Source organism: Euprymna scolopes, chromosome 5, assembly GCF_053919585.1.
Source record: "Euprymna scolopes isolate OS-2025 chromosome 5, ASM5391958v1, whole genome shotgun sequence".
Lineage (NCBI taxonomy): Eukaryota > Metazoa > Mollusca > Cephalopoda > Sepiida > Sepiolidae > Euprymna > Euprymna scolopes.
In genome coordinates, this window is record NC_136486.1 from 73,066,790 (window position 1) to 73,092,451 (window position 25,662).

Genomic DNA, 25,662 nt, shown 5'->3' on the forward strand with positions numbered 1-25,662 from the left:
ATTGGATGGGCTCTGGCCATTCCTATATTCCAGAATAATGGTATTAGCATGCTAAACGAACACTAATGTACCATTCAAACATAGCGTTGCATACCTACTTTTGCCATATGCTGGCTACCTTGATTTGTACATTTGTTTCAGTAATTAATTATATTTTTTTTCAAACATAGTTATTTTTATTTTTTGGAGGTAATTCATATATATATATATATATATATATATATATATATATACATACATACATACACACACGTTATTTAAACCTGCACAATCTACTGGATTCTCTTGCTGTATATACTCTTCCCAATTCTCTATCGCTCGCTTCTTAACAAAAACAACAAATATTTATTTATTTCCTCTCTCTCTCTCTCTCGCTCGGTTTGTATCTCGCTGTATATATTCTTCCTATTTTAAATCTGTTATACTATTTTTATACTTAACTATGTTTATTTTCTTTTTTTAATAAAAAATATATAGAAAAACATAACCTTTTTTTAGTTTTTATCGCATATCTTTTACAATAACTGTTTATTTAAGTTGATATCATATCTTTCGTCAAACAGTTTAGATATTTATCATATTTTTCTTCCCTACCTCAATTGATAAATCTGCACATATGTTTAAAAGTTAGGGTCTGGTTTTAGTCACAATTACAGATTTTTTACAGATTACCTATGCTACATTTTTAAGGTAAATTTCATTACATAGGGAATTGAATTTGGAATATTTTACTTAAATTTCTTTTCCGGACTGATTCTCGACATTGTGCACATGTCAAGTTTTTTTATTTATTGGGGGTAAATTTGAACATTAGGTCAACCACCACAATTTTCTTTAGAATGACTACTTTTATAGGTTTTCTATAATGCTGATTAAGAAAGCGTCATTCAAATTTTGTGGAGACAAGTACTTATAGATATATAAAGACCTGTATTATGCACTGCAATTTACTGGCTGCCAGGTTTGTACACACGTGCGATAAACAAATCTACTTCACCCCTACCAACAATGCCACCTCATAATTTTTTTTTTTCCCTGCATTTGTGGCTGTGCTGATACCAGTTATCACGGTTAAATTTGGGGTATTTTTTTTTTCCACATCAATAAAACATCATTGCCCCTAATAAAAAGAGGGGTTGTCTACTCCAAAATCCATTCTTTACATGGGGATGTTGGGGGTGTCTATTCTGAAAGTCGTTCTTAACATGATGTTACTCAAAAAAGTGAAGTGAAAAAAGTTGTAATTGTTTTACACGTTAAAAAGACGACATAAAACTAGAATTTACTTTAATACTATCAGTAGACGAGTTGAAAAAAAGACTTGAACAACAAATGGAAACAGCTAGGACTATTAGTACTGATTTTGATCACTCTAAACAACCCATATACAGTAAGAATCCCTAACGTCTAAAACTACTGTTTTTACTTTTCATTTTCCATACTTTTATTAATTGCTTTTTTAAAATTTAAACAGTACCTGCATGTTATCGCACCAAACCATCACTAATCGCCAGTGAAAGCCAGATTATTTCATTTCAGCCATGGCCGCCAGTGTCTGCTATTGTTCAAGGATGGCAATGGCCACCAACAACCACCGTGAAGGAGTGAGAGACTTCCACCATTAGTAATTCAATAAAATACAGTTAAATATTTTAGATATCTTAGTGAATATTAAATATTTTAGATATCTTAGTGAATATTAAATATTTTAGATATCTTAGTGAATAACAATGTCTACCATGTTACTAATACACAAAAAAAAACTGTATTTATACTTACATTCAGATATAAAAAAGTTTAACATTGTTATACACACAGTATGACCACTAAACATATAGTCACCACAAGTCCTCACTCCTTGTAATGTCATACCAAATCCAGTTGCTATTTCCAGAGTACGTTTCATTTTGGCCCATACATCACTGTACTGTGGAAATAGAAAAATCAAAAATTAGTTTTGTAAAGAAAAATTTAGAAAAAAAAAATCAAATGAAGATGCAATCAAAATGCAAAAATCAAACTTTTATAGTTAAGAGATCTGCCAATTAAAGTAAACTTTCATCTACCTTGAACACTTACTTAGGTCTAATAATACTGAACTAAGTGACAATGGGAGTAAAGACAGAATATAAGATAAAATATATGATGTTAACACTAACATTAATTAATAGTATGTAAAAAGCCATAAGATTTTACATGTACATATATATATATATATGCAGCCTGAGCAAAGGAAACTTTGAACTTTGATATGGCAGGCATCATCACATTAGACGGCTTTCTTCTGTGAAAATAAAAGCAACAATGGTACATGTGCATCGGGGTGAAAACTCATTTGGGGTGAAAGTTTATAACAAATTAAGCTCAAATTAATACTGGCTTTTAAAAATATTGGACCACACCTTTTTAATATCTCCCCATGCACTGGAAAATGATTGGCAAGACAGACTTTAAAAATGAATATCTATCAGACAATTAGAGTTTTTTCTTATAGCGTAATATATTTTCCAGTCAAATTCAATCAACACTAGTCTAAAACATTTAAACAATAAAGTAAATTCTGAAATAATGTTAAAAAATGAACTAAACAAAACCATTTTGAGGAGCTGATAAAATATTTAAGAGAATTTGATCTATCACAGATTCTGTGAAATTGTAAGTATCTGTGTGTGTGTACATATTATACTAGCAGGGCGATCCGATGTCCTGGATTAAATGAGGATCAAGAAATGTTCCACCCTCCTATACTTTTATTGTCATTGAAATCAGTGAAATCGTCTATTTTTTAAATCAAATCAACCAATTGCCTGCTCTAGTTATGGACCCATCCTCTGCAGTGTACGGAAAGGAAGCTTCATATGCCTTCATGCAGTGACTTAGTTCACAATACATTGTAGTCTACATTGCACTGTACGGAATCTTCTGTTGATTTTATAAAATTATCTGTAAATAATGGCTTCACTTAAAGTTTAGAATGCAAAAGTCAAGTATCATGGTTCAATTATGCTCTAAACATAAACATTCATTTTGAAGGCACCTATGTCTTATCAAAGAACCAACTGTTGATTCTATGAAATTATTTTTATATAATCATTTAAAGTTAAAAGGTACAAAAGACAAGTATCATGGTTCAATTATGCACCCAGAAAGTTTTCCTAAGTTTGTGGAAAGAGAATCAGATGCAATGGAAATTTTTGTGGTACTTATAAGCATCACACAAGAAATGCAGTACAATTACTGGTAAGTTGAGGGATCATAACTAATTTTGTGTAAAAAGTAAAAGACAATGAAAATAAATGAGAACTCAGATGTTGAGAAAGTATATCTGGATGAGGAAGACATTAAGGTTGTCCAAAAGTTTTCTGTTAACTAATGCTGAGGGTTGCTGTCGAAGTTTCTGATGCAGTTCATCCATTTGTTGACAGTACTTCACCTCTGTAATGGTTTAGCTTGCATTCAAAAAAGATGAGACTGGTTGCAGACCATCAAATAGTCAGCATAACCTTCTTTTCGTGCAACATTGGCTTTGGGAAGTGTCATGGAGCTTGGTTCGTGTCTAACCACTGAGCTGAGCATTGGTGGTTGTCATAAAGAACTCACTTTTCATCGCAAATCACAACCCAGATGAGAAACGGGTTGATCTTGTTGTGTAAATGAAGATGACACTTATTTGTTAAATTCGTGAGGCATCCATTTATCAAGTTTTTTGTTTTTCCAATCTCTCTAAAGTGTTTGAAAACTGTTGTATACGTTACATCTAATTCAGAAGCAAGTTCTCAAACAGTTGTGTATGGATTGGCTTCAACTAAGACTCTTAATTGTTGCCAACATCTGATAGCTGAGCACTACGCTCATCATTTTCAAGACTTTCATCACCGTCACAAATTTGCTTAAACCACCATTATGCTGTGCGTTCAGTAGTGGTTCCTGGGCCAAATGCTTTGATATCGCAAGCTGTTCAATAGCTTTTCGGCCTAGCTCGAATTGAAATAAAAAAAAATTGTGCAAATTTGCTTTTTTTTTCCATCTTGTATCCAACATATTAAAAAGAAGACAATTGTTTTAAAACGATTGTAATTTAAATGATTAGAGAAAAAACGATATATAAAGTAAAGGTATAATAATGAAAACTTGTTTGAAAATACATCATTTGTAATCAAAATTAAAAATTCTGCAAGAATAATAAATTACAAAACATTCTATAAAATTCTGTTTGAAATTCATACTTAATAACCACATTTTTTTTTCAGTTACTTGTTTTGTGTACAAGTGGTTCTCTTGCACAATTCTGAGCTAGTAAATACCAGTTCTTATCAGTGAATTATGATGGGCACTTGTATAAGTGTTGCATTGCTTGAGAAGTAGGTCAATTACCATAGAAAAGAGCATGTTCAGAATTATAACATGAAAATTTCAATGTTGATTTTAATTTCTGTTTTTAATTATTATTCAAATCCAAATATTTACTGTTAAATATTACATAAGTCAGCTAGCGTACATTTTAGTTAAACTCCAAATGTTTTGAAAATAATAAGTAAAGTGAAATTAGTTGTGGAAATATATTATCTACCAGATTTAAAAATCCCAGGTCACTATTTCAGTTATTGTAACTTCAGCAATGTGAATGCACATGTTGTACTAGAGAAAGAATGCACTTGCAATATGCTTAAATCTTTTTTCATTACAACTTAATTGCTTCTTTCAATAATCTTAATTCTGATGCATATAATTATTCATAAATTATTAAGAAAAGGGGTGAAAGTATAGTTTTAGAATCCCCTCCAAAACAGAAGACATTATCTTGCCAACAGGTGATAACCATATATTATTTTAATTGGAATTCATTGAGATGAGTATTATTTATTAATTTTATTTATTGCGAACTAATATCCTCATCTTTTATTAGTTGTTTCACAACTATTCCTCTGGCCTTTGTTAGGTGGTTACCGCGACGGATAGGAACTCTGACTGCATAGTTGTTGTCGTTTCACCACGTTTTGGCCAAGTAAGCCTCTGGCTGGCTTTGAGTAGGATTGAAACCGCTATCTTCAGACAATTCTCACCTGGAACCGTAGAGATTCAACGTCTCTATCAACTGCGCCATGGGCCCCGAAGGGCGATCAAGGTTGAATTTTTTGGTCTTATAAATTCATGTTTATTATTTGATCTTTCATGGTTGGATCCGTACCGAATGGTATATATTATCTTAATTGGAATTCATTGAGATGAGTATTATTTATTAATTTTATTTACTGCGGACTATTATCCTCATCTGACGAAGGCCAGAGGAATAGTTGGCCGAAACGCTGTGAAACAACTGATAAAAGATGAGGATAATAGTCCACAATAAATAAAACTAATTAGGTGATAACCATTTCAATTTCTTTGGGGTTGAAGATAAAAACTACTAAATTTAAAAAGATGTCACCTAAACAAAATAAATATTTTTAAATTCACTCAATTTTAGAATGAAAAGAATTTTATTAAAAAATAATAATTACATACATATATATATATATATTAGTCCTACACTACTGAGCTATCACAATACTTCAGATGCATCTTTTTGAACATGTGAATCCTAATATCAAACTCAGAAATTTATATGAAGATTCAATCCTTATGACAGGCAATAACAACTAAAACTGATTCAAAATAATTAACACTTCTATTCACTCATAGCTTACAAAATAACAAAAATCTACCTCTGTGGATTAAACAAAGGGTTCAGTTAGCAATTTCCTATAGGTTTTGGATTTTGATATAAGCATTCACAAGTTTGAAAAGATGCACTTGAAAAAGTTAAAGGTCATATCAACTCAAACTTTTGTGAAAATCATAATCAATATGAGAATAGTAGTATGAATAATCCTCATCTAAAAAATATTTAAACATTTTTACTTTTTATAATATATACACTTGTGCCCGATATTATTCATACCCCTCCTTGAAAATTGAGTTTATTAGGTGTAACTTTGTAAGAATTTATTGTTTACGTCCACATTGATACATATTCTTAATAAACCTCTTCTGATCATTTTCGTCATTTTAAAATCTCGGGATACTTGTAATAAAAGAAATATGCAGCTATTTATAAAATCTGCAATGTTCAAAAATAATCATACCCCCTTATTTTTTCAATATTTATCGAGTTTCTGACTGTTTGTTTCCTGTTTGATTCTTATTTTGAATGCTCTTATACAACCTTTGATTAATTTCATTTCGTTTTTTGCATTTTTCAGAAATTAAAATGATATCAACTGAAAACCAATAAAAGAATAAAAATTATTAGAATGGGGAAGAAAAAAGAGCTTAGTAATGATCTTAAGACTAAAATTGTGAATTCACATAAGGATGGTTTAGGTTACAAGTCAATTTCCAAGAAATTTGAGGTCTCTACAGCAACAGTACAGAGCATCATCAAAAAATTCCAGAGCCACCACACAACAAACAACTTGATTGGTAGAGGAAGGAAAAGGAAACTGTCTGCTAGAGCCACCAGGAATATTGTAAGAAGTGTTAATGCAAATCCAACCACCACTACTAAGGACATTTTAGAAAATCTGGAGTCTTCTGGCATAAAAATATCAAGGCAAACATTGCAAAGGACTCTGCATGAAAATGGTCTGAAAGGAAGAAGACCAAGAAGGACTCCATTGCATACCAGAAAACACCTTGCAGCACGTCTAAAGTTTGCTAGGACCCATGTGAATTCTCCAGAGTTCGTTTTCTCAAGTATTTTGTGGACTGACGAAACAAAAATTGAATTGTTTCGCCATATGGATGCTTATTACGTTTGGAGGAAGAAAGGAGAAGCTTACAACCCAAAGAACACCATACCCACGATGAAACATGGTGGTGGAAGCCTAATGCTTTGGGGCTCCTTTTCGGCTAGTGGTCCAGGTAGTTTGGTCAAGATAGTTGGAACCATGAAGAAGGAGCAATATTTGGAGATACTCCAGAAAAACATTAGACAGGATGCGGAGAAGCTCCATTTAGGACCAAACTGGGTCCCTCAACAGGATAATGATCCAAAACATACTGCCAAAATAGTCAAGAAATGGTTTGAGGATAATCAAATTAATGTTTTGGAATGGCCTAGCCAGAGTCCCGATCTGAACCCTATCGAAAACCTCTGGCACATATTGAAAACTGCGGTTAAAAAGCGGAAACCTAGAAATTTGAGCGATTTGGAGAACTACTGCATTGAAGAATGGTCAAAAATCAGTGTTGATGCTTGTAAAAACCTTGTTGATAAATATACAAAACGGTTACAGGCAATTATTAAGAATAAAGGGCATGCTATTGACTATTAGTAAGAGAGGTATGAATAATTTTGAACTAGTGTCATTATTGTTTTTCTTTGTATAATGTTTCAAACTTGCATAATTTATTTATTTGTTGAGTTTAAATTAAATGCTTATGCTTGATTTATTGTTTGAAATCCCTTTAATATTGTCTACCTTCTGGTTTACGCAATATTCTTATAGAAATCTCAAAGATCCGAGGGGTATGAATAATATCGGGCACAAGTGTATACATATATATATATATATATATATATATATATATATATATGTATATATATATATATATATATATATATATATATATGTATATATATTTTATACAAAAAAAATGATCTCTTTAAAGATTTTAGTCTGAATAATTGAAATAATATGAAAATATTTTTTGTTTGAAACTGTGTGTCAAATCAAATATCAATATTATTAGGTGCTGAAAAGATATTTGAATCAAACATTCTGAAGAGAGTGACCTATAAAAGTTTCTATAACTTATACATGTAAAAATCATAAAAATTAATTTTGGTTTATTCTCTATCAATAATATGGAATATGTAAATTAATTTAATAAAGATAAAACTATAATTTTTATTCAGTGAAAAAAAGTTATTCACAGTATTATCAGGTCTTATTTTTTGTTGTTTTATAAAAATAACTTGATATTTCTGCATTTCTATTTAATAAGTTTGTACAACAATATTTGTGCTTTGATTAATTTTATGAAACACATTTTTTAAAGAAAAACTTGTAAAAAGTAAACACGTTATTGAATATATTTTAAAAGAAACATTATTCTGAGAAAAGACAATTTAAAATATTCTTTAACAGTCATGAATTTTTGAGATGAGGCATGATTGCTCGTGTTATTTAGATTATTCAGATTATTGTTCTCATCTTTAGTGTTGTTAAACCACTGTTTCAGTTGATGTAACTTCCTTTTTTTTTTTTCTTCGACCAGTTAATATATAAATTTACATAAAAATCAAAAATTAACATTTCTTAATGGGAGATAGGAATGCTTATTTACGAAAATAAAACTTTCTTTAATAAAAATTTTGGTTTTATCAGAAGCTTCTAGTTTTGTATATTACGTTTTAAAAAATTATGATTGGCTAATGGATCTAATCAAATTTTAGGCTTTTTATGATAAAAATTTTAGAAATAATATCTCCTAGAGTTTTGTTTGATATTTTTTTTATTATTTTTATTATTTTTTTAACTAGAATATAAGTATGAAACCTTGAACATATGGATTTAACACTTTCCCATTTTTAAATAAAATCGCTTACACACCCAAACAAGGTCGGAAGTTACATCAACTGAAACATTGTGCAAATAACACTCAAGATGAGAACAGTAGTCTGAATAATTGAAATATGAAAATATTTTTTGTTTGAAATGGTGTCAAATCAAATATCAATATAATTAGGTGCTGAAAAGATATTTGAATAAACATTCTGAAGAGAGTGAACTATAAAAACTTCTATAACTTTGTAAGGATGCCTTACTCCCCCTCAATGCCATCCATGGAATTTTAATAAAACTAACAATCCTTTTCGCAATCCAACCACATTTGGTAAAAATAAACTTCAATCTATGACTCGTCTACCAAATTTCCACAATCTTTGTTGTATTACTATTGCAAGCAGCACACCTAGATAAGATATGCGAAATTGTATCTATCTTGGGGCTGCTCTGTTTTAGTTCAGAAATAGTCTGAGGATTGTTTTGATAGACATCATCTTTAAGATAATACACTGAATAAAAATTTGGAAAGTTAAGGTCTGGTGAGTATGAAGTTCATTCAAGGTCTACTGATGAGATACTTACCAAAGTATCCTCTATATAAGTGTATGGATTGTGAATTTTCTTAACAATTCCATAGGTGAAAGCATTTGGAGGGCAGGGGTCACTCTGTATTTGAAAACATTGCCGAAACTAAGTATTGTTATTTACATGTTTTGGACTTTCTTCTTCATTTAGGTTGTTTTTTTCACATTTTGCTTCTTGCACTCTCTGACCTTCTCTATGTGCCTTTTGTTGTGTTGTAGCGAACCTTTCAAGAATTTCAAACCAAACCTTTAATTCCCAAACTAGAATTGAACTCATAATCTTTAAGTAGAATTAATTTTAGAATATCTCTTAACACTTGTATCTGTATCTATATTAAACAACCAGTGATAATTTTAGAGGGATTTATAAACCTATCCATTACGTATTAGTTTTTTTTTTAATGCATTCTAGCAACTTCATCATTTGCTGTATCAGTTTATCACAGTTGAGTTTGAAACAACATTTTTAAATTCATAGATTCATCTGTAGAAACAGCTCAATCTGCTGAACATGCAGATTGTACATTGACACATCTTAAGAATGGATTAATTTATCTCATATTGCATACGTTATGTTGAGAAAATGAGGGGAAAAACAGTCCGAAACATGTAACTATTGTAAGGATGTGTTCCTAATAATGTGACAATGGTGCATGTGAATAGGCGATGTCAATTTAGGAAGATGTTATGTAGGACAGCAGTTAGCTTCATTGTAACGCATTTCATGTGGATCTCCGCTAACTCACCACAGAAGCAACAAGAAACAATAGCAGCAAACACTTTCATCATGTTTCATTTCTTCATTTCTTTCTTGAACGTATATCATCTGCAGATTTCTTGACCAATTTTCTTTTCATCGCCTGCTAAGAGATTGAAGTACAATGAGAAAAATCAAGAGTTCTTCAGTTTCAGTGCATAAGTATATACAGTTAGTGATGAGGATGATAATGACGTATATTCCTGATGCTTGTCCTACATGAAAATCATACAAAAATGTGTTTTGTCAGAGATTTAATAAATAACCAATATTGTAGGTCTCTATTTTAAAAGAGGATTAATAATTTAGTTTATTCAGATTACTATTCTCATCTTAGTTATTTTCACATCATTTCCACTGGTGTAACATTTAATCTTCTTCAGGTGCATCTTATGTTAAACTTCAGCCTATGACATTTTAAATGATCCTTGTATTTTTAAATACTGTTTTTCTTTCTTTTTTTTTTCAAAGTTGGCTACACGTTTTCAAATTTGGGTTTATCTTAAGTAGGAAAGCTCCTGAAGTGAATGTGGAATTGTGGTGAGTTATTTCTGATTAAAAGCAGGATAGACAAGTATTTGAGACCAAAGATGACCAACAACACTCATTATCGCACACTTTTGAATGACCATGTACCTAATTTGTTCATAATGTAATTTTAAACTTTGTGCTACGGCTGCTCAAATGGCATGCATTTTGGGGTCACTTATCTTGCTAGGGTTAATTGTAGAATTCTGAATTTACAATTTGAAGATTTCATTTTTTTCTTTAGATGGAATTCAATTTGGATTTCTGCAAGTCTATAAGAAACATTTTTAAGTGTGTGTTTTGTTTACTTTTTGCAAACTGATTTTTAAATTACAGATGGGATGTGTAAAAGTTGACTGAAGATTGATTGTATTATACTTGTTATTATGAAACAAAAGATTGTGTTCTGGTGTTAATCAAATGCTTGGATTTTTGGTTTCAGTTTTTTGAAAAAGAAATGAACTGAAGGAGACAACTGGTTTTTATGATTTTATAATCATGACAGTTGCAAATCTATTATACTAAAGCTGAGTTAATCAACCTCTGTTTTTCTAAAGCTTGTTGTGATATATTTTAATAAGACAAAATATGTTAGCATATTCCTCAGTTCAAAAACTTCTATTTACAATTGTTCTGATTAATTGCAACTTGCAAAAGTTTCCACCTATCATTTTCACTGTATTTTGCTTGTCCAACACCATCCCCCATTCTTATTTTATAAAGTACTTATCACTTTCTTAATAGACAAAGGTAAGAAAGAAAATAATAAAGACTTGAATAGTCCATTATAAAAGAGAATATCGACACAAGTAACAATACTATTTAACTCACAACTGTAGAGAGATGGGAGGGTGAGTATACTGAGCAGAAAGAAACTAATTTTTAATTGGTTTTGCACACTCACTTTTTCTGCTTTAACCAAAGCCTAATGGGTGACCCATTACGTGAAATTTTTTTTTAGTATACAAAAAAAATTATTTCAATGCAATATAATTCTTTTCAAAACATTAACAGGCGGGATAAAGACAGAAAAAAAAACAAGGCTAAATGAAGAGAGAAAGGGAAACAAAGAACAGAGCAAGAGCAAAAAAAAAAAAAAGCAATGCAAAACGGAGAGAGAGAGAGAGAGGGAAAAACATTCCGAACCAGAGAGAGAAAAAAACAATCCAAACCAATAAAAAAACAGACAGAGAGAGAAGAAACAATGAAAAAACAGACAGAGAAGAAACAATGAAAAAACACGGACAGAGAGAGAAGAAACAATGAAAAACACAGACAGAGAGAGAAGAAACAATGAAAAACACAGACAGAGAGAGAAGAAACAAGGAAAAACACAGACAGAGAGAGAAGAAACAAAGAAAAAACAGACAGAGAGAGAAGAAACAATAAAAAAACAGACAGAGAAGAAACAATGAAAAAACAGACAGAGAAGAAACAATGAAAAAACAGACAGAGAAGAAACAATAAAAAAACAGACAGAGAAGAAACAATAAAAAAACAGACAGAGAAGAAACAATAAAAAAACAGACAGAGAAGAAACAATAAAAAAACAGACAGAGAAGAAACAATGAAAAAACAGACAGAGAAGAAACAATGAAAAAACAGACAGAGAAGAAACAATAAAAAAACAGACAGAGAAGAAACAATAAAAAAACAGACAGAGAAGAAACAATAAAAAAACAGACAGAGAAGAAACAATAAAAAAACAGACAGAGAGAGAAGAAACAATGAAAAAACAGACAGAGAAGAAACAATGATAAAACAGACAGAGAGAGAAGAAACAATGAAAAAAACAGACAGAGAAGAAACAATGAAAAAAAACAGACAGAGAAGAAACAATGAAAAAAAACAGACAGAGAAGAAACAATGAAAAAAAAAACAGACAGAGAAGAAACAATGAAACAAAAAAAAAACAGAGAAGAAACAATGAAAAAACAGACAGAGAGAGAAGAAACAATGAAAAAACAGACAGAGAGAGAAGAAACAATGAAAAAACAGACAGAGAGAGAAGAAACAATGAAAAAACAGACAGAGAGAGAAGAAACAATGAAAAAACAGACAGAAGAAACAATGAAAAAACAGACAGATAAGAAACAATGAAAAAATAGACAGAGAAGAAACAATGAAAAAACAGACAGAGAAGAAACAATGAAAAAACAGACAGAGAAGAAACAATGAAAAAACAGACAGAGAAGAAACAATGAAAAAACAGACAGAGAAGAAACAATGAAAAAACAGACAGAGAAGAAAAAATAAAAAAACAGACAGAGAAGAAACAATAAAAAAACAGACAGAGAAGAAACAATAAAAAAACAGACAGAGAAGAAACAATGAAAAAACAGACAGAGAAGAAACAATGAAAAAACAGACAGAGAAGAAACAATGAAAAAACAGACAGAGAAGAAACAATGAAAAAACAGACAGAAAAGAAACAATGAAAAAACAGACAGAGAGAGAAGAAACAATGAAAAAACAGACAGAGAGAGAAGAAACAATGAAAAAAAAGAGTGAGAGAGAGAAGAAACAATGTAAAAAAAGACACAGAGGGGAGAAACAATGAAAAAACAGAGAGAGAGAGAGAGAGAGAGAGAGAAAGTCGAAACAGACAGAGAGAGAGACAGAGAGAGAGAGAGAAAGTCAAAATAGACAGAGAGAGAGAGAAAGTCGAAATAGACAGAGAGAGAGAGAGGGAGAAAGTCGAGAGAGAGAGAGAGAAAGTCGAGAGAGAGAGAGAAAGTCGAGAGAGAGAAAGTCGAGAGAGAGAAAGTCGAGAGAGAGAAAGTCGAGAGAGAGAAAGTCGAGAGAGAGAGAGAGAGAGAAAGTCCAGAGAGAGAAAGAGAGAAAGTCGAGAGAGAGAGAGAGAGAGAAAGTCGAGAGAGAGAGAAAGTAGAGAGAGAGAGAGAGAGAGAGAGAGAGAAAGTCGAGAGAGAGAGAGAGAGAAAGTCGAGAGAGAGAGTCGAGAGAGAGAGTCGAGAGAGAGAAAGTAGAGAGAGAGAGAGAGAGAAAGTAGAGAGAGAGAGAGAGAGAAAGTCGAGAGAGAGGGAGAAAGTCAAGAGAGGGAGAAAGTCAAGAGAGGGAGAAAGTCAAGAGAGGGAGAAAGTCGAGAGAGGGAGAAAGTCGAGAGAGAGGGAGAAAGTCGAGAGAGAGGGAGAGAAAGTCGAGAGAGAGGGAGAGAAAGTCGAGAGAGAGGGAGAGAAAGTCGAGAGAGAGGGAGAGAAAGTCGAGAGAGAGGGAGAGAAAGTCGAGAGAGAGGGAGAGAAAGTCGAGAGAGAGAGAGAGAGAAAGTCGAGAGAGAGAAAGTCGAGAGAGAGAGAGAGAGAGAGAGAAAGTCGAGAGAGAGAGAAAGTCGAGAGAGAGAGAAAGTCGAGAGAGAGAGAAAGTCGAGAGAGAGAGAGAGAGAGAAAGTCGAGAGAGAGAGAGAGAGAGAAAGTCGAGAGAGAGAGAGAGAGAAAGTCGAGAGAGAGAGAGAGAGAGAAAGTCGAGAGAGAGAGAGAGAGAGAAAGTCGAGAGAGAGAGAGAGAGACAGTCGAGAGAGAGAGAAAGTCGAGAGAGAGAGAGAGAAAGTCGAGAGAGAGAGAGAGAGAGAAAGTCGAGAGAGAGAGAGAGAGAGAAAGTCGAGAGAGAGAGAGAGAGAGAGAAAGTCGAGAGAGAGAGAGAGAGAGAGAAAGTCGAGAGAGAGAGAGAGAGAGAGAAAGTCGAGAGAGAGAGAGAGAGAGAGAAAGTCGAGAGAGAGAGAGAGAAAGTCGAGAGAGAGAGAGAGAAAGTCGAGAGAGAGAGAGAGAGAAAGTCGAGAGAGAGAGAGAGAGAAAGTCGAGAGAGAGAGAGAAAGTCGAGAGAGAGAGAGAGAAAGTCGAGAGAGAGAGAGAGAAAGTCGAGAGAGAGAGAGAGAAAGTCGAGAGAGAGAGAGAGAGAGAAAGTCGAGAGAGAGAGAGAGAGAGAAAGTCGAGAGAGAGAGAGAGAGAGAAAGTCGAGAGAGAGAGAGAGAGAGAGAGAAAGTCGAGAGAGAGAGAGAGAAAGTCGAGAGAGAGAGAGAGAAAGTCGAGAGAGAGAGAGAAAGTCGAGAGAGAGAAAGTCGAGAGAGAGAAAGTCGAGAGAGAGAAAGTCGAGAGAGAGACAGTCGAGAGAGAGAGAGAGAGAGAGAGAGAGAGAGAGAGAGAAAGTCGAGAGAGAGAGAGAGAGAGAAAGTCGAGAGAGAGAGAGAGAAAGTCGAGAGAGAGAGAGAGAAAGTCGAGAGAGAGAGAGAAAGTCGAGAGAGAGAGAGAGAGAAAGTCGAGAGAGAGAGAGAGAGAAAGTCGAGAGAGAGAGAGAGAGAAAGTCGAGAGAGAGAGAGAGAGAAAGTCGAGAGAGAGAGAGAGAGAAAGTCGAGAGAGAGAGAGAGAGAAAGTCGAGAGAGAAAGTCGAGAGAGAGAGAAAGTCGAGAGAGAAAGTCGAGAGAGAGAGAAAGTCGAGAGAGAGAGAAAGTCGAGAGAGAGAGAGAGAAAGTCGAGAGAGAGAGAGAGAGAGAAAGTCGAGAGAGAGAGAGAGAGAGAAAGTCGAGACAGACAGAGAGAAAGTCGAGACAGACAGAGAGAGAAAGTCGAGACAGACAGAGAGAGAAAGTCGAGACAGACAGAGAAAGAAAGTCGAGACAGACAGAGAGAGAAAGTCGAGACAGACAGAGAGAGAAAGTCGAGACAGACAGAGAGAGAAAGTCAAGACAGACAGAGAGAGAAAGTCGAGACAGACAGAGAGAGAAAGTCGAGACAGACAGAGAGAGAAAGTCGAGACAGACGGAGAGAGAAAGTCGAGACAGACGGAGAGAGAAAGACGAGACAGACGGAGAGAGAAAGTCGAGACAGACAGAGAGAGAAAGTCGAGACTGACAGAGAGAGAAGAAACAATGAAAAAACAGACAGAGAGAGAAGAAACAATGAAAAAACAGACAGAGACAGAAGAAACAATGAAAAAACAGACAGAGAGAGAAGAAACAATGGAAAAACAGACAGAGAGAGAAGAAACAATGAAAAAACAGAGTGAGAGAGAGAAGAAACAATGTAAAAAAAGACACAGAGGGGAGAAACAATGAAAAAACAGAGAGAGAGAGAGAGAGAAAGTCGAAACAGACAGAGAGAGAGACAGAGAGAGAGAGAGAGAAAGTCAAAATAGACAGAGAGAGAGAGAAAGTCGAAATAGACAGAGAGAGAGAGAGGGAGAAAGTCGAGAGAGAGAGAGAGAAAGTCGAGAGAGAGAGAGAGAGAGAAAGTCGAGAGAGAGAGAGAGAGAGAAAGTCGAGAGAGAGAGAGAAAGTCGAGAGAGAGAGAGAAAGTCGAGAGAGAGAGAGAAAGTCGAGAGAGAGGAAGAGAGAAAGTCGAGAGAGAGGAAGAGAGAAAGTCGAGAGAGAGGAAGAGAGAAAGTCGAGAGAGAGGAAGAGAGAAAGTAGAGAGAGAGAGAGAAAGTAGAGAGAGAGAGAGAAAGTAGAGAGAGAGAGAGAGAGAGAGAAAGTCGAGAGAGAGTCGAGAGAGAGTCGAGAGAGAGAAAGTAGAGAGAGAGAGAGAGAAAGTCGAGAGAGAGTCGAGAGAAAGTCGAGAGAGAGTCGAGAGAGAGAGAAAGTCGAGAGAGAGAAAGTCGAGAGAGAGAGAGAGAGAAAGTAGAGAGAGAGAGAGAAAGTAGAGAGAGAGAGAGAAAGTAGAGAGAGAGAGAGAGAGAGAGAGAGAGAAAGTCGAGAGAGAGAGAGAGAGAAAGAAAGTAGAGAGAGAGAGAAAGTAGAGAGAGAGAGAGAGAAAGTCGAGAGAGAGAGAGAGAAAGTCGAGAGAGAGAGAAAGTCGAGAGAGAGAGAAAGTCGAGAGAGAGAGAAAGTCGAGAGAGAGAGAAAGTCGAGACAGAGAGAAAGTCGAGACAGAGAGAAAGTCGAGACAGAGAGAAAGTCGAGACAGAGAGAAAGTCGAGACAGAGAGAAAGTCGAGACAGAGAGAAAGTCGAGACAGAGAGAAAGTCGAGACAGACAGACAGAGAAAGTCGAGACAGACAGACAGAGAAAGTCGAGACAGACAGAGAGAGAAAGTCGAGACAGACAGACAGAGAAAGTCGAGACAGACAGACAGAGAAAGTCGAGACAGACAGACAGAGAAAGTCGAGACAGACAGACAGAGAAAGTCGAGACAGACAGAGAGAGAAAGTCGAGACAGACAGAGAGAGATAGTCGAGACAGACAGAGAGAGATAGTCGAGACAGACAGAGAGAGAAAGTCGAGACAGACAGAGAGAGAAAGTCGAGACAGACAGACAGAGAAAGTCGAGACAGACAGAGAGAGAAAGTCGAGACAGACAGACAGAGAAAGTCGAGACAGACAGACAGAGAAAGTCGAGACAGACAGACAGAGAAAGTCGAGACAGACAGACAGAGAAAGTCGAGACAGACAGACAGAGAAAGTCGAGACAGACAGAGAGAGAAAGTCGAGACAGACAGAGAGAGAAAGTCGAGACAGACAGAGAGAGAAAGTCGAGACAGACAGAGAGAGAAAGTCGAGACAGACAGAGAGAGAAAGTCGAGACAGACAGAGAGAGAAAGTCGAGACAGACAGAGAGAGAAAGTCGAGACAGACAGAGAGAGAAAGTCGAGACAGACAGAGAGAGAAAGTCGAGACAGACAGAGAGAGAAAGTCGAGACAGACAGAGAGAGAAAGTCGAGACAGACAGAGAGAGAAAGTCGAGACAGACAGAGAGAGAAAGTCGAGACAGACAGAGAGAGAAAGTCGAGACAGACAGAGAGAGAAAGTCGAGACAGACAGAGAGAGAAAGTCGAGACAGACAGAGAGAGAAAGTCGAGACAGACAGAGAGAGAAAGTCGAGACAGACAGAGAGAGAAAGTCGAGACAGACAGAGAGAGAAAGTCGAGACAGACAGAGAGAGAAAGTCGAGACAGACAGAGAGAGAAAGTCGAGACTGACAGACAGAGAAAGTCGAGACAGACAGACAGAGAAAGTCGAGACAGACAGACAGAGAAAGTCGAGACAGACAGACAGAGAAAGTCGAGACAGACAGACAGAGAAAGTCGAGACAGACAGACAGAGAAAGTCGAGACAGACAGACAGAGAAAGTCGAGACAGACAGACAGAGAAAGTCGAGGCAGACAGACAGAGAAAGTCGAGACAGACAGACAGACAGAGAAAGTCGAGACAGACAGACAGACAGAGAAAGTCGAGACAGACAGACAGAGAAAGTCGAGACAGACAGACAGAGAAAGTCGAGACAGACAGACAGAGAAAGTCGAGAGAGACAGACAGAGAAAGTCGAGACAGACAGACAGAGAAAGTCGAGACAGACAGACAGACAGAGAAAGTCGAGACAGACAGACAGACAGAGAAAGTCGAGACAGACAGACAGACAGACAAAGTCGAGACAGACAGACAGACAAAGTCGAGACAGACAGACAGACAGAGAAAGTCGAGACAGACCGACAGACAGAGAAAGTCGAGACAGACAGACAGACAAAGTCGATACAGACAGACAGACAGACAAAGTCGAGACAGACAGACAAAGTCGAGACAGACAGACAGACAGAGAAAGTCGTGACAGACAGACAGACAGACAAAGTCGTGACAGACAGACAGACAGACAAAGTCGTGACAGACAGACAGACAGACAAAGTCGTGACAGACAGACAGACAGACAAAGTCCAGACAGAAAGACAGAGAAAGTCGAGACAGACAGACAGACAGAGAAAATCGAGACAGACAGACAGAGAAAATCGAGACAGACAGACAGAGAAAATCGAGACAGACAGACAGAGAAAATCGAGACAGACAGACAGAGAAAATCGAGACAGACAAAATCGAGACAGACAGACAGAGAAAATCGAGACAGACAGACAGACAAAGTCGAGACAGACAGACAAAGTCGAGACAGACAGACAAACTCGAGACAGACAGACAAAGTCGACAGACAGACAAAGTCGAGACAGACAGACAGACAAAGTCGAGACAGACAGACAAAGTCAAGACAGACAGACAGACAAAGTCGAGACAGACAGACAAAGTCGAGACAGACAGACAAAGTAGAGACAGACAGAGAAAGTCGAGACAGACAGACAGAGAAAGTCGAGACAGACAGACAGAGAAAGTCGAGACAGACAGACAGAGAAAGTCGAGACAGACAGACAGAGAAAGTCGAGACAGACAAACGGACAAAGTCGAGACAGACAAACAGACAGACAAAGTCGAGACAGACAAACAGACAAAGTCGAGACAGACAAACAGACAAAGTCGAGACAGACAAACAGACAAAGTCGAGACAGACAAACAGACAAAGTCGAGACAGACAAACAGACAAAGTCGAGACAGACAAACAGACAAAGTAGAGACAGACAAACAGACAAAGTAGAGACAGACAAAGTAGAGACAGATAGACAGACAAAGTAGAGACAGACAGACAGACAGAGAAAGTCGAGACAGATAGACAGACAGAGAAAGTCGAGACAGACAGACGGACAGAGAAAGTCGAGACAGAAAGGCAGACAGAGAAAGTCGAGACAGAAAGACAGACAGAGAAAGTCGAGACAGAAAGACAGACAGAGAAAGTCGAGACAGAAAGACAGACAGAGAAAGTCGAGACAGAAAGACAGACAGAGAAAGTCGAGACAGACAAACAGACAGAGAAAGTCGAGACAGACAGACAGACAGAGAAAGTCGAGACAGACAGAGAAAGTCGAGACAGACAGAGAAAGTCGAGACAGACAGACAGACAGAGAAAGTCGAGACAGACAGAAAGACAGAGAAAGTCGAGACAGACAGACAGACAGAGAAAGTCGAGACAGACAGACAGACAGAGAAAGTCGAGACAGACAGACAGACAGAGAAAGTCGAGACAGACAGAGAAAGTCGAGACAGACAGAGAAAGTCGAGACAGACAGACAGAGAAAGTCGAGACAGACAGACAGACAAAGTCGAGACAGACAGACAGACAGACAAAGTCGAGACAGACAGACAGACAGACAAAGTCGAGACAGACAGACAGACAAAGTCGAGACAGACAGACAAAGTCGAGACAGACAGACAGACAAAGTCGAGACAGACAGACAGACAAAGCCAGAGAAAACAAGGCGAGACAGAGAGCCAGAGAAAACAAGGCGAGACAGAAAGCAAGAGAAAACAAGGCGAGACAGAAAGCAAGAGAAAACAAGGCGAGACAGAAAGCAAGAGAAAACAAGGCGAGACAGAGAGCAAGAGAAAACAAGGCGAGACAGAAAGCAAGAGAAAACAAGGCGAGACAGAAAGCAAGAGAAAACAAGGCGAGACAGAAAGCAAGAGAAAACAAGGCGAGACAGAAAGCAAGAGAAAACAAGGCGAGACAGAGAGCAAGAGAAAACAAGGCGAGACAGAGAGCAAGAGAAAACAAGGCGAGACAGAAAGCAAGAGAAAACAAGGCGAGACAGAAAGCAAGAGAAAACAAGGCGAGACAGAAAGCAAGAGAAAACAAGGCGAGACAGAAAGCAAGAGAAAACAAGGCGAGACAGAAAGCAAGAGAAAACAAGGCGAGACAGAAAGCAAGAGAAAACAAGGCGAGACAGAAAGCAAGAGAAAACAAGGCGAGACAGAAAGCAAGAGAAAACAAGGCGAGACAGAAAGCAAGAGAAAACAAGGCGAGACAGAAAGCAAGAGAAAACAAGGCGAGACAGAAAGCAAGAGAAAACAAGGCGAGACAGGGAGCAAGAGAAAACAAGGCGAGACAGAGAGCAAGAGAAAACAAGGCGAGACAGAAAGCAAGAGAAAACAAGGCGAGACAGAAAGCAAGAGAAAACAAGGCGAGACAGAGAGCAAGAGAAAACAAGGCGAGACAGAGAGCAAGAGAAAACAAGGCGAGACAGAAAGCAAGAGAAAACAAGGCGAGACAGAAAGCAAGAGAAAACAAGGCGAGACAGAGAGCAAGAGAAAACAAAGCGAGACAGAAAGCAAGAGAAAACAAGGCGAGACAGAGAGCAAGAGAAAACAAGGCGTGACAGAAAGCAAGAGAAAACAAGGCGAGACAGAGAGCAAGAGAAAACAAGGCGAGACAGAAAGCAAGAGAAAACAAGGCGTGACAGAAAGCAAGAGAAAACAAGGCGAGACAGAGAGCAAGAGAAAACAAGGCGAGACAGAGAGCAAGAGAAAACAAGGCGAGACAGAGAGCAAGAGAAAACAAGGCGAGACAGAGAGCAAGAGAAAACAAGGCGAGACAGAGAGCAAGAGAAAACAAGGCGAGACAGAGAGCAAGAGAAAACAAGGCGAGACAGAGAGCAAGAGAAAACAAGGCGAGACAGAGAGCAAGAGAAAACAAGGCGAGACAGAAAGCAAGAGAAAACAAGGCGAGACAGAGAGCAAGAGAAAACAAGGCGAGACAGAAAGCAAGAGAAAACAAGGCGAGACAGAGAGCAAGAGAAAACAAGGCGAGACAGAGAGCAAGAGAAAACAAGGCGAGACAGAAAGCAAGAGAAAACAAGGCGAGACAGAGAGCAAGAGAAAACAAGGCGAGACAGAAAGCAAGAGAAAACAAGGCGAGACAGAGAGCAAGAGAAAACAAGGCGAGACAGAAAGCAAGAGAAAACAAGGCGAGACAGAGAGCAAGAGAAAACAAGGCGAGACAGAAAGCAAGAGAAAACAAGGCGAGACAGAGAGCAAGAGAAAACAAGGCGAGACAGAGAGCAAGAGAAAACAAGGCGAGACAGAAAGCAAGAGAAAACAAGGCGAGACAGAGAGCAAGAGAAAACAAGGCGAGACAGAAAGCAAGAGAAAACAAGGCGAGACAGAGAGCAAGAGAAAACAAGGCGAGACAGAAAGCAAGAGAAAACAAGGCGAGACAGAGAGCAAGAGAAAACAAGGCGAGACAGAGAGCAAGAGAAAACAAGGCGAGACAGAAAGCAAGAGAAAACAAGGCGAGACAGAGAGCAAGAGAAAACAAGGCGAGACAGAGAGCAAGAGAAAACAAGGCGAGACAGAAAGCAAGAGAAAACAAGGCGAGACAGAGAGATAGAGAAAACAAGGCGAGACAGAAAGCAAGAGAAAACAAGGCGAGGCAGAGAGCAAGAGAAAACAAGGCGAGACAGAAAGCAAGAGAAAACAAGGCGAGACAGAAAGCAAGAGAAAACAAGGCGAGACAGAGAGCAAGAGAAAACAAGGCGAGACAGAAAGCAAGAGAAAACAAGGCGAGACAGAAAGCAAGAGAAAACAAGGCGAGACAGAAAGCAAGAGAAAACAAGGCGAGACAGAGAGCAAGAGAAAACAAGGCGAGACAGAGAGCAAGAGAAAACAAGGCGAGACAGAAAGCAAGAGAAAACAAGGCGAGACAGAGAGCAAGAGAAAACAAGGCGAGACAGAAAGCAAGAGAAAACAAGGCGAGACAGAGAGCAAGAGAAAACAAGGCGAGACAGAAAGCAAGAGAAAACAAGGCGAGACAGAGAGCAAGAGAAAACAAGGCGAGACAGAAAGCAAGAGAAAACAAGGCGAGACAGAAAACAAGAGAAAACAAGGCGAGACAGAGAGCAAGAGAAAACAAGGCGAGACAGAAAGCAAGAGAAAACAAGGCGAGACAGAGAGCAAGAGAAAACAAGGCGAGACAGAAAGCAAGAGAAAACAAGGCGAGACAGAGAGCAAGAGAAAACAAGGCGAGACAGAAAGCAAGAGAAAACAAGGCGAGACAGAAAGCAAGAGAAAACAAGGCGAGACAGAAAGCAAGAGAAAACAAGGCGAGACAGAAAGCAAGAGAAAACAAGGCGAGACAGAGAGCAAGAGAAAACAAGGCGAGACAGAAAGCAAGAGAAAACAAGGCGAGACAGAAAGCAAGAGAAAACAAGGCGAGACAGAGAGCAAGAGAAAACAAGGCGAGACAGAGAGCAAGAGAAAACAAGGCGAGACAGAGAGCAAGAGAAAACAAGGCGAGACAGAAAGCAAGAGAAAACAAGGCGAGACAGAAAGCAAGAGAAAACAAGGCGAGACAGAAAGCAAGAGAAAACAAGGCGAGACAGAAAGCAAGAGAAAACAAGGCGAGACAGAAAGCAAGAGAAAACAAGGCGAGACAGAAAGCAAGAGAAAACAAGGCGAGACAGAAAGCAAGAGAAAACAAGGCGAGACAGAAAGCAAGAGAAAACAAGGCGAGACAGAAAGCAAGAGAAAACAAGGCGAGACAGAAAGCAAGAGAAAACAAGGCGAGACAGAGAGCAAGAGAAAACAAGGCGAGACAGAGAGCAAGAGAAAACAAGGCGAGACAGAGAGCAAGAGAAAACAAGGCGAGACAGAGAGCAAGAGAAAACAAGGCGAGACAGAAAGCAAGAGAAAACAAGGCGAGACAGAAAGCAAGAGAAAACAAGGCGAGACAGAAAGCAAGAGAAAACAAGGCGAGACAGAAAGCAAGAGAAAACAAGGCGAGACAGAAAGCAAGAGAAAACAAGGCGAGACAGAAAGCAAGAGAAAACAAGGCGAGACAGAGAGCAAGAGAAAACAAGGCGAGACAGAGAGCAAGAGAAAACAAGGCGAGACAGAGAGCAAGAGAAAACAAGGCGAGACAGAAAGCAAGAGAAAACAAGGCGAGACAGAAAGCAAGAGAAAACAAGGCGAGACAGAAAGCAAGAGAAAACAAGGCGAGACAGAAAGCAAGAGAAAACAAGGCGAGACAGAGAGCAAGAGAAAACAAGGCGAGACAGAGAGCAAGAGAAAACAAGGCGAGACAGAAAGCAAGAGAAAACAAGGCGAGACAGAAAGCAAGAGAAAACAAGGCGAGACAGAGAGCAAGAGAAAACAAGGCGAGACAGAGAGCAAGAGAAAACAAGGCGAGACAGAGAGCAAGAGAAAACAAGGCGAGACAGAGAGCAAGAGAAAACAAGGCGAGACAGAGAGCAAGAGAAAACAAGGCGAAACAGAGAGCAAGAGAAAACAAGGCGAGACAGAAAGCAAGAGAAAACAAGGCGAGACAGAAAGCAAGAGAAAACAAGGCGAGACAGAGAGCAAGAGAAAACAAGGCGAGACAGAGAGCAAGAGAAAACAAGGCGAGACAGAAAGCAAGAGAAAACAAGGCGAGACAGAGAGCAAGAGAAAACAAGGCGAGACAGAGAGCAAGAGAAAACAAGGCGAGACAGAAAGCAAGAGAAAACAAGGCGAGACAGAAAGCAAGAGAAAACAAGGCGAGACAGAAAGCAAGAGAAAACAAGGCGAGACAGAAAGCAAGAGAAAACAAGGCGAGACAGAAAGCAAGAGAAAACAAGGCGAGACAGAAAGCAAGAGAAAACAAGGCGAGACAGAAAGCAAGAGAAAACAAGGCGAGACAGAAAGCAAGAGAAAACAAGGCGAGACAGAAAGCAAGAGAAAACAAGGCGAGACAGAAAGCAAGAGAAAACAAGGCGAGACAGAGAGCAAGAGAAAACAAGGCGAGACAGAGAGCAAGAGAAAACAAGGCGAGACAGAAAGCAAGAGAAAACAAGGCGAGACAGAAAGCAAGAGAAAACAAGGCGAGACAGAAAGCAAGAGAAAACAAGGCGAGACAGAAAGCAAGAGAAAACAAGGCGAGACAGAAAGCAAGAGAAAACAAGGCGAGACAGAAAGCAAGAGAAAACAAGGCGAGACAGAAAGCAAGAGAAAACAAGGCGAGACAGAAAGCAAGAGAAAACAAGGCGAGACAGAAAGCAAGAGAAAACAAGGCGAGACAGAAAGCAAGAGAAAACAAGGCGAGACAGAAAGCAAGAGAAAACAAGGCGAGACAGAAAGCAAGAGAAAACAAGGCGAGACAGAAAGCAAGAGAAAACAAGGCGAGACAGAAAGCAAGAGAAAACAAGGCGAGACAGGGAGCAAGAGAAAACAAGGCGAGACAGAGAGCAAGAGAAAACAAGGCGAGACAGAAAGCAAGAGAAAACAAGGCGAGACAGAAAGCAAGAGAAAACAAGGCGAGACAGAGAGCAAGAGAAAACAAGGCGAGACAGAGAGCAAGAGAAAACAAGGCGAGACAGAAAGCAAGAGAAAACAAGGCGAGACAGAAAGCAAGAGAAAACAAGGCGAGACAGAAAGCAAGAGAAAACAAGGCGAGACAGAGAGCAAGAGAAAACAAAGCGAGACAGAAAGCAAGAGAAAACAAGGCGAGACAGAGAGCAAGAGAAAACAAGGCGTGACAGAAAGCAAGAGAAAACAAGGCGAGACAGAGAGCAAGAGAAAACAAGGCGAGACAGAAAGCAAGAGAAAACAAGGCGTGACAGAAAGCAAGAGAAAACAAGGCGAGACAGAGAGCAAGAGAAAACAAGGCGAGACAGAAAGCAAGAGAAAACAAGGCGAGACAGAGAGCAAGAGAAAACAAGGCGAGACAGAAAGCAAGAGAAAACAAGGCGAGACAGAGAGCAAGAGAAAACAAGGCGAGACAGAGAGCAAGAGAAAACAAGGCGAGACAGAAAGCAAGAGAAAACAAGGCGAGACAGAGAGCAAGAGAAAACAAGGCGAGACAGAAAGCAAGAGAAAACAAGGCGAGACAGAGAGCAAGAGAAAACAAGACGAGACAGAAAGCAAGAGAAAACAAGACGAGACAGAAAGCAAGAGAAAACAAGGCGAGACAGAGAGCAAGAGAAAACAAGGCGAGACAGAGAGCAAGAGAAAACAAGGCGAGACAGAAAGCAAGAGAAAACAAGGCGAGACAGAGAGCAAGAGAAAACAAGGCGAGACAGAAAGCAAGAGAAAACAAGGCGAGACAGAGAGCAAGAGAAAACAAGGCGAGACAGAAAGCAAGAGAAAACAAGGCGAGACAGAGAGCAAGAGAAAACAAGGCGAGACAGAAAGCAAGAGAAAACAAGGCGAGACAGAAAGCAAGAGAAAACAAGGCGAGACAGAAAGCAAGAGAAAACAAGGCGAGACAGAAAGCAAGAGAAAACAAGGCGAGACAGAAAGCAAGAGAAAACAAGGCGAGACAGAGAGCAAGAGAAAACAAGGCGAGACAGAAAGCAAGAGAAAACAAGGCGAGACAGAAAGCAAGAGAAAACAAGGCGAGACAGAGAGCAAGAGAAAACAAGGCGAGACAGAGAGCAAGAGAAAACAAGGCGTGACAGAAAGCAAGAGAAAACAAGGCGAGACAGAAAGCAAGAGAAAACAAGGCGAGACAGAGAGCAAGAGAAAACAAAGCGAGACAGAAAGCAAGAGAAAACAAGGCGAGACAGAGAGCAAGAGAAAACAAGGCGTGACAGAAAGCAAGAGAAAACAAGGCGAGACAGAGAGCAAGAGAAAACAAGGCGAGACAGAAAGCAAGAGAAAACAAGGCGTGACAGA

General features: G+C 38.4%; 1 protein-coding gene across 2 annotated transcripts in view; it reads right to left on the reverse strand.

Annotated features, from left to right (window-relative positions):
* LOC145276842 (sphingomyelin synthase-related protein 1-like) overlaps nucleotides 1-25,662 on the reverse strand; it is a 195,543-nt gene that overhangs the window by 18,857 nt on the left and 151,024 nt on the right. For both annotated transcript variants that reach the window (XM_080128205.1, XM_080128206.1), the window contains one exon: nucleotides 1,780-1,927. In XM_080128205.1, the coding sequence (XP_079984331.1) occupies nucleotides 1,780-1,927 (148 nt within the window). The remainder of the gene's footprint in view (nucleotides 1-1,779; nucleotides 1,928-25,662) is intronic.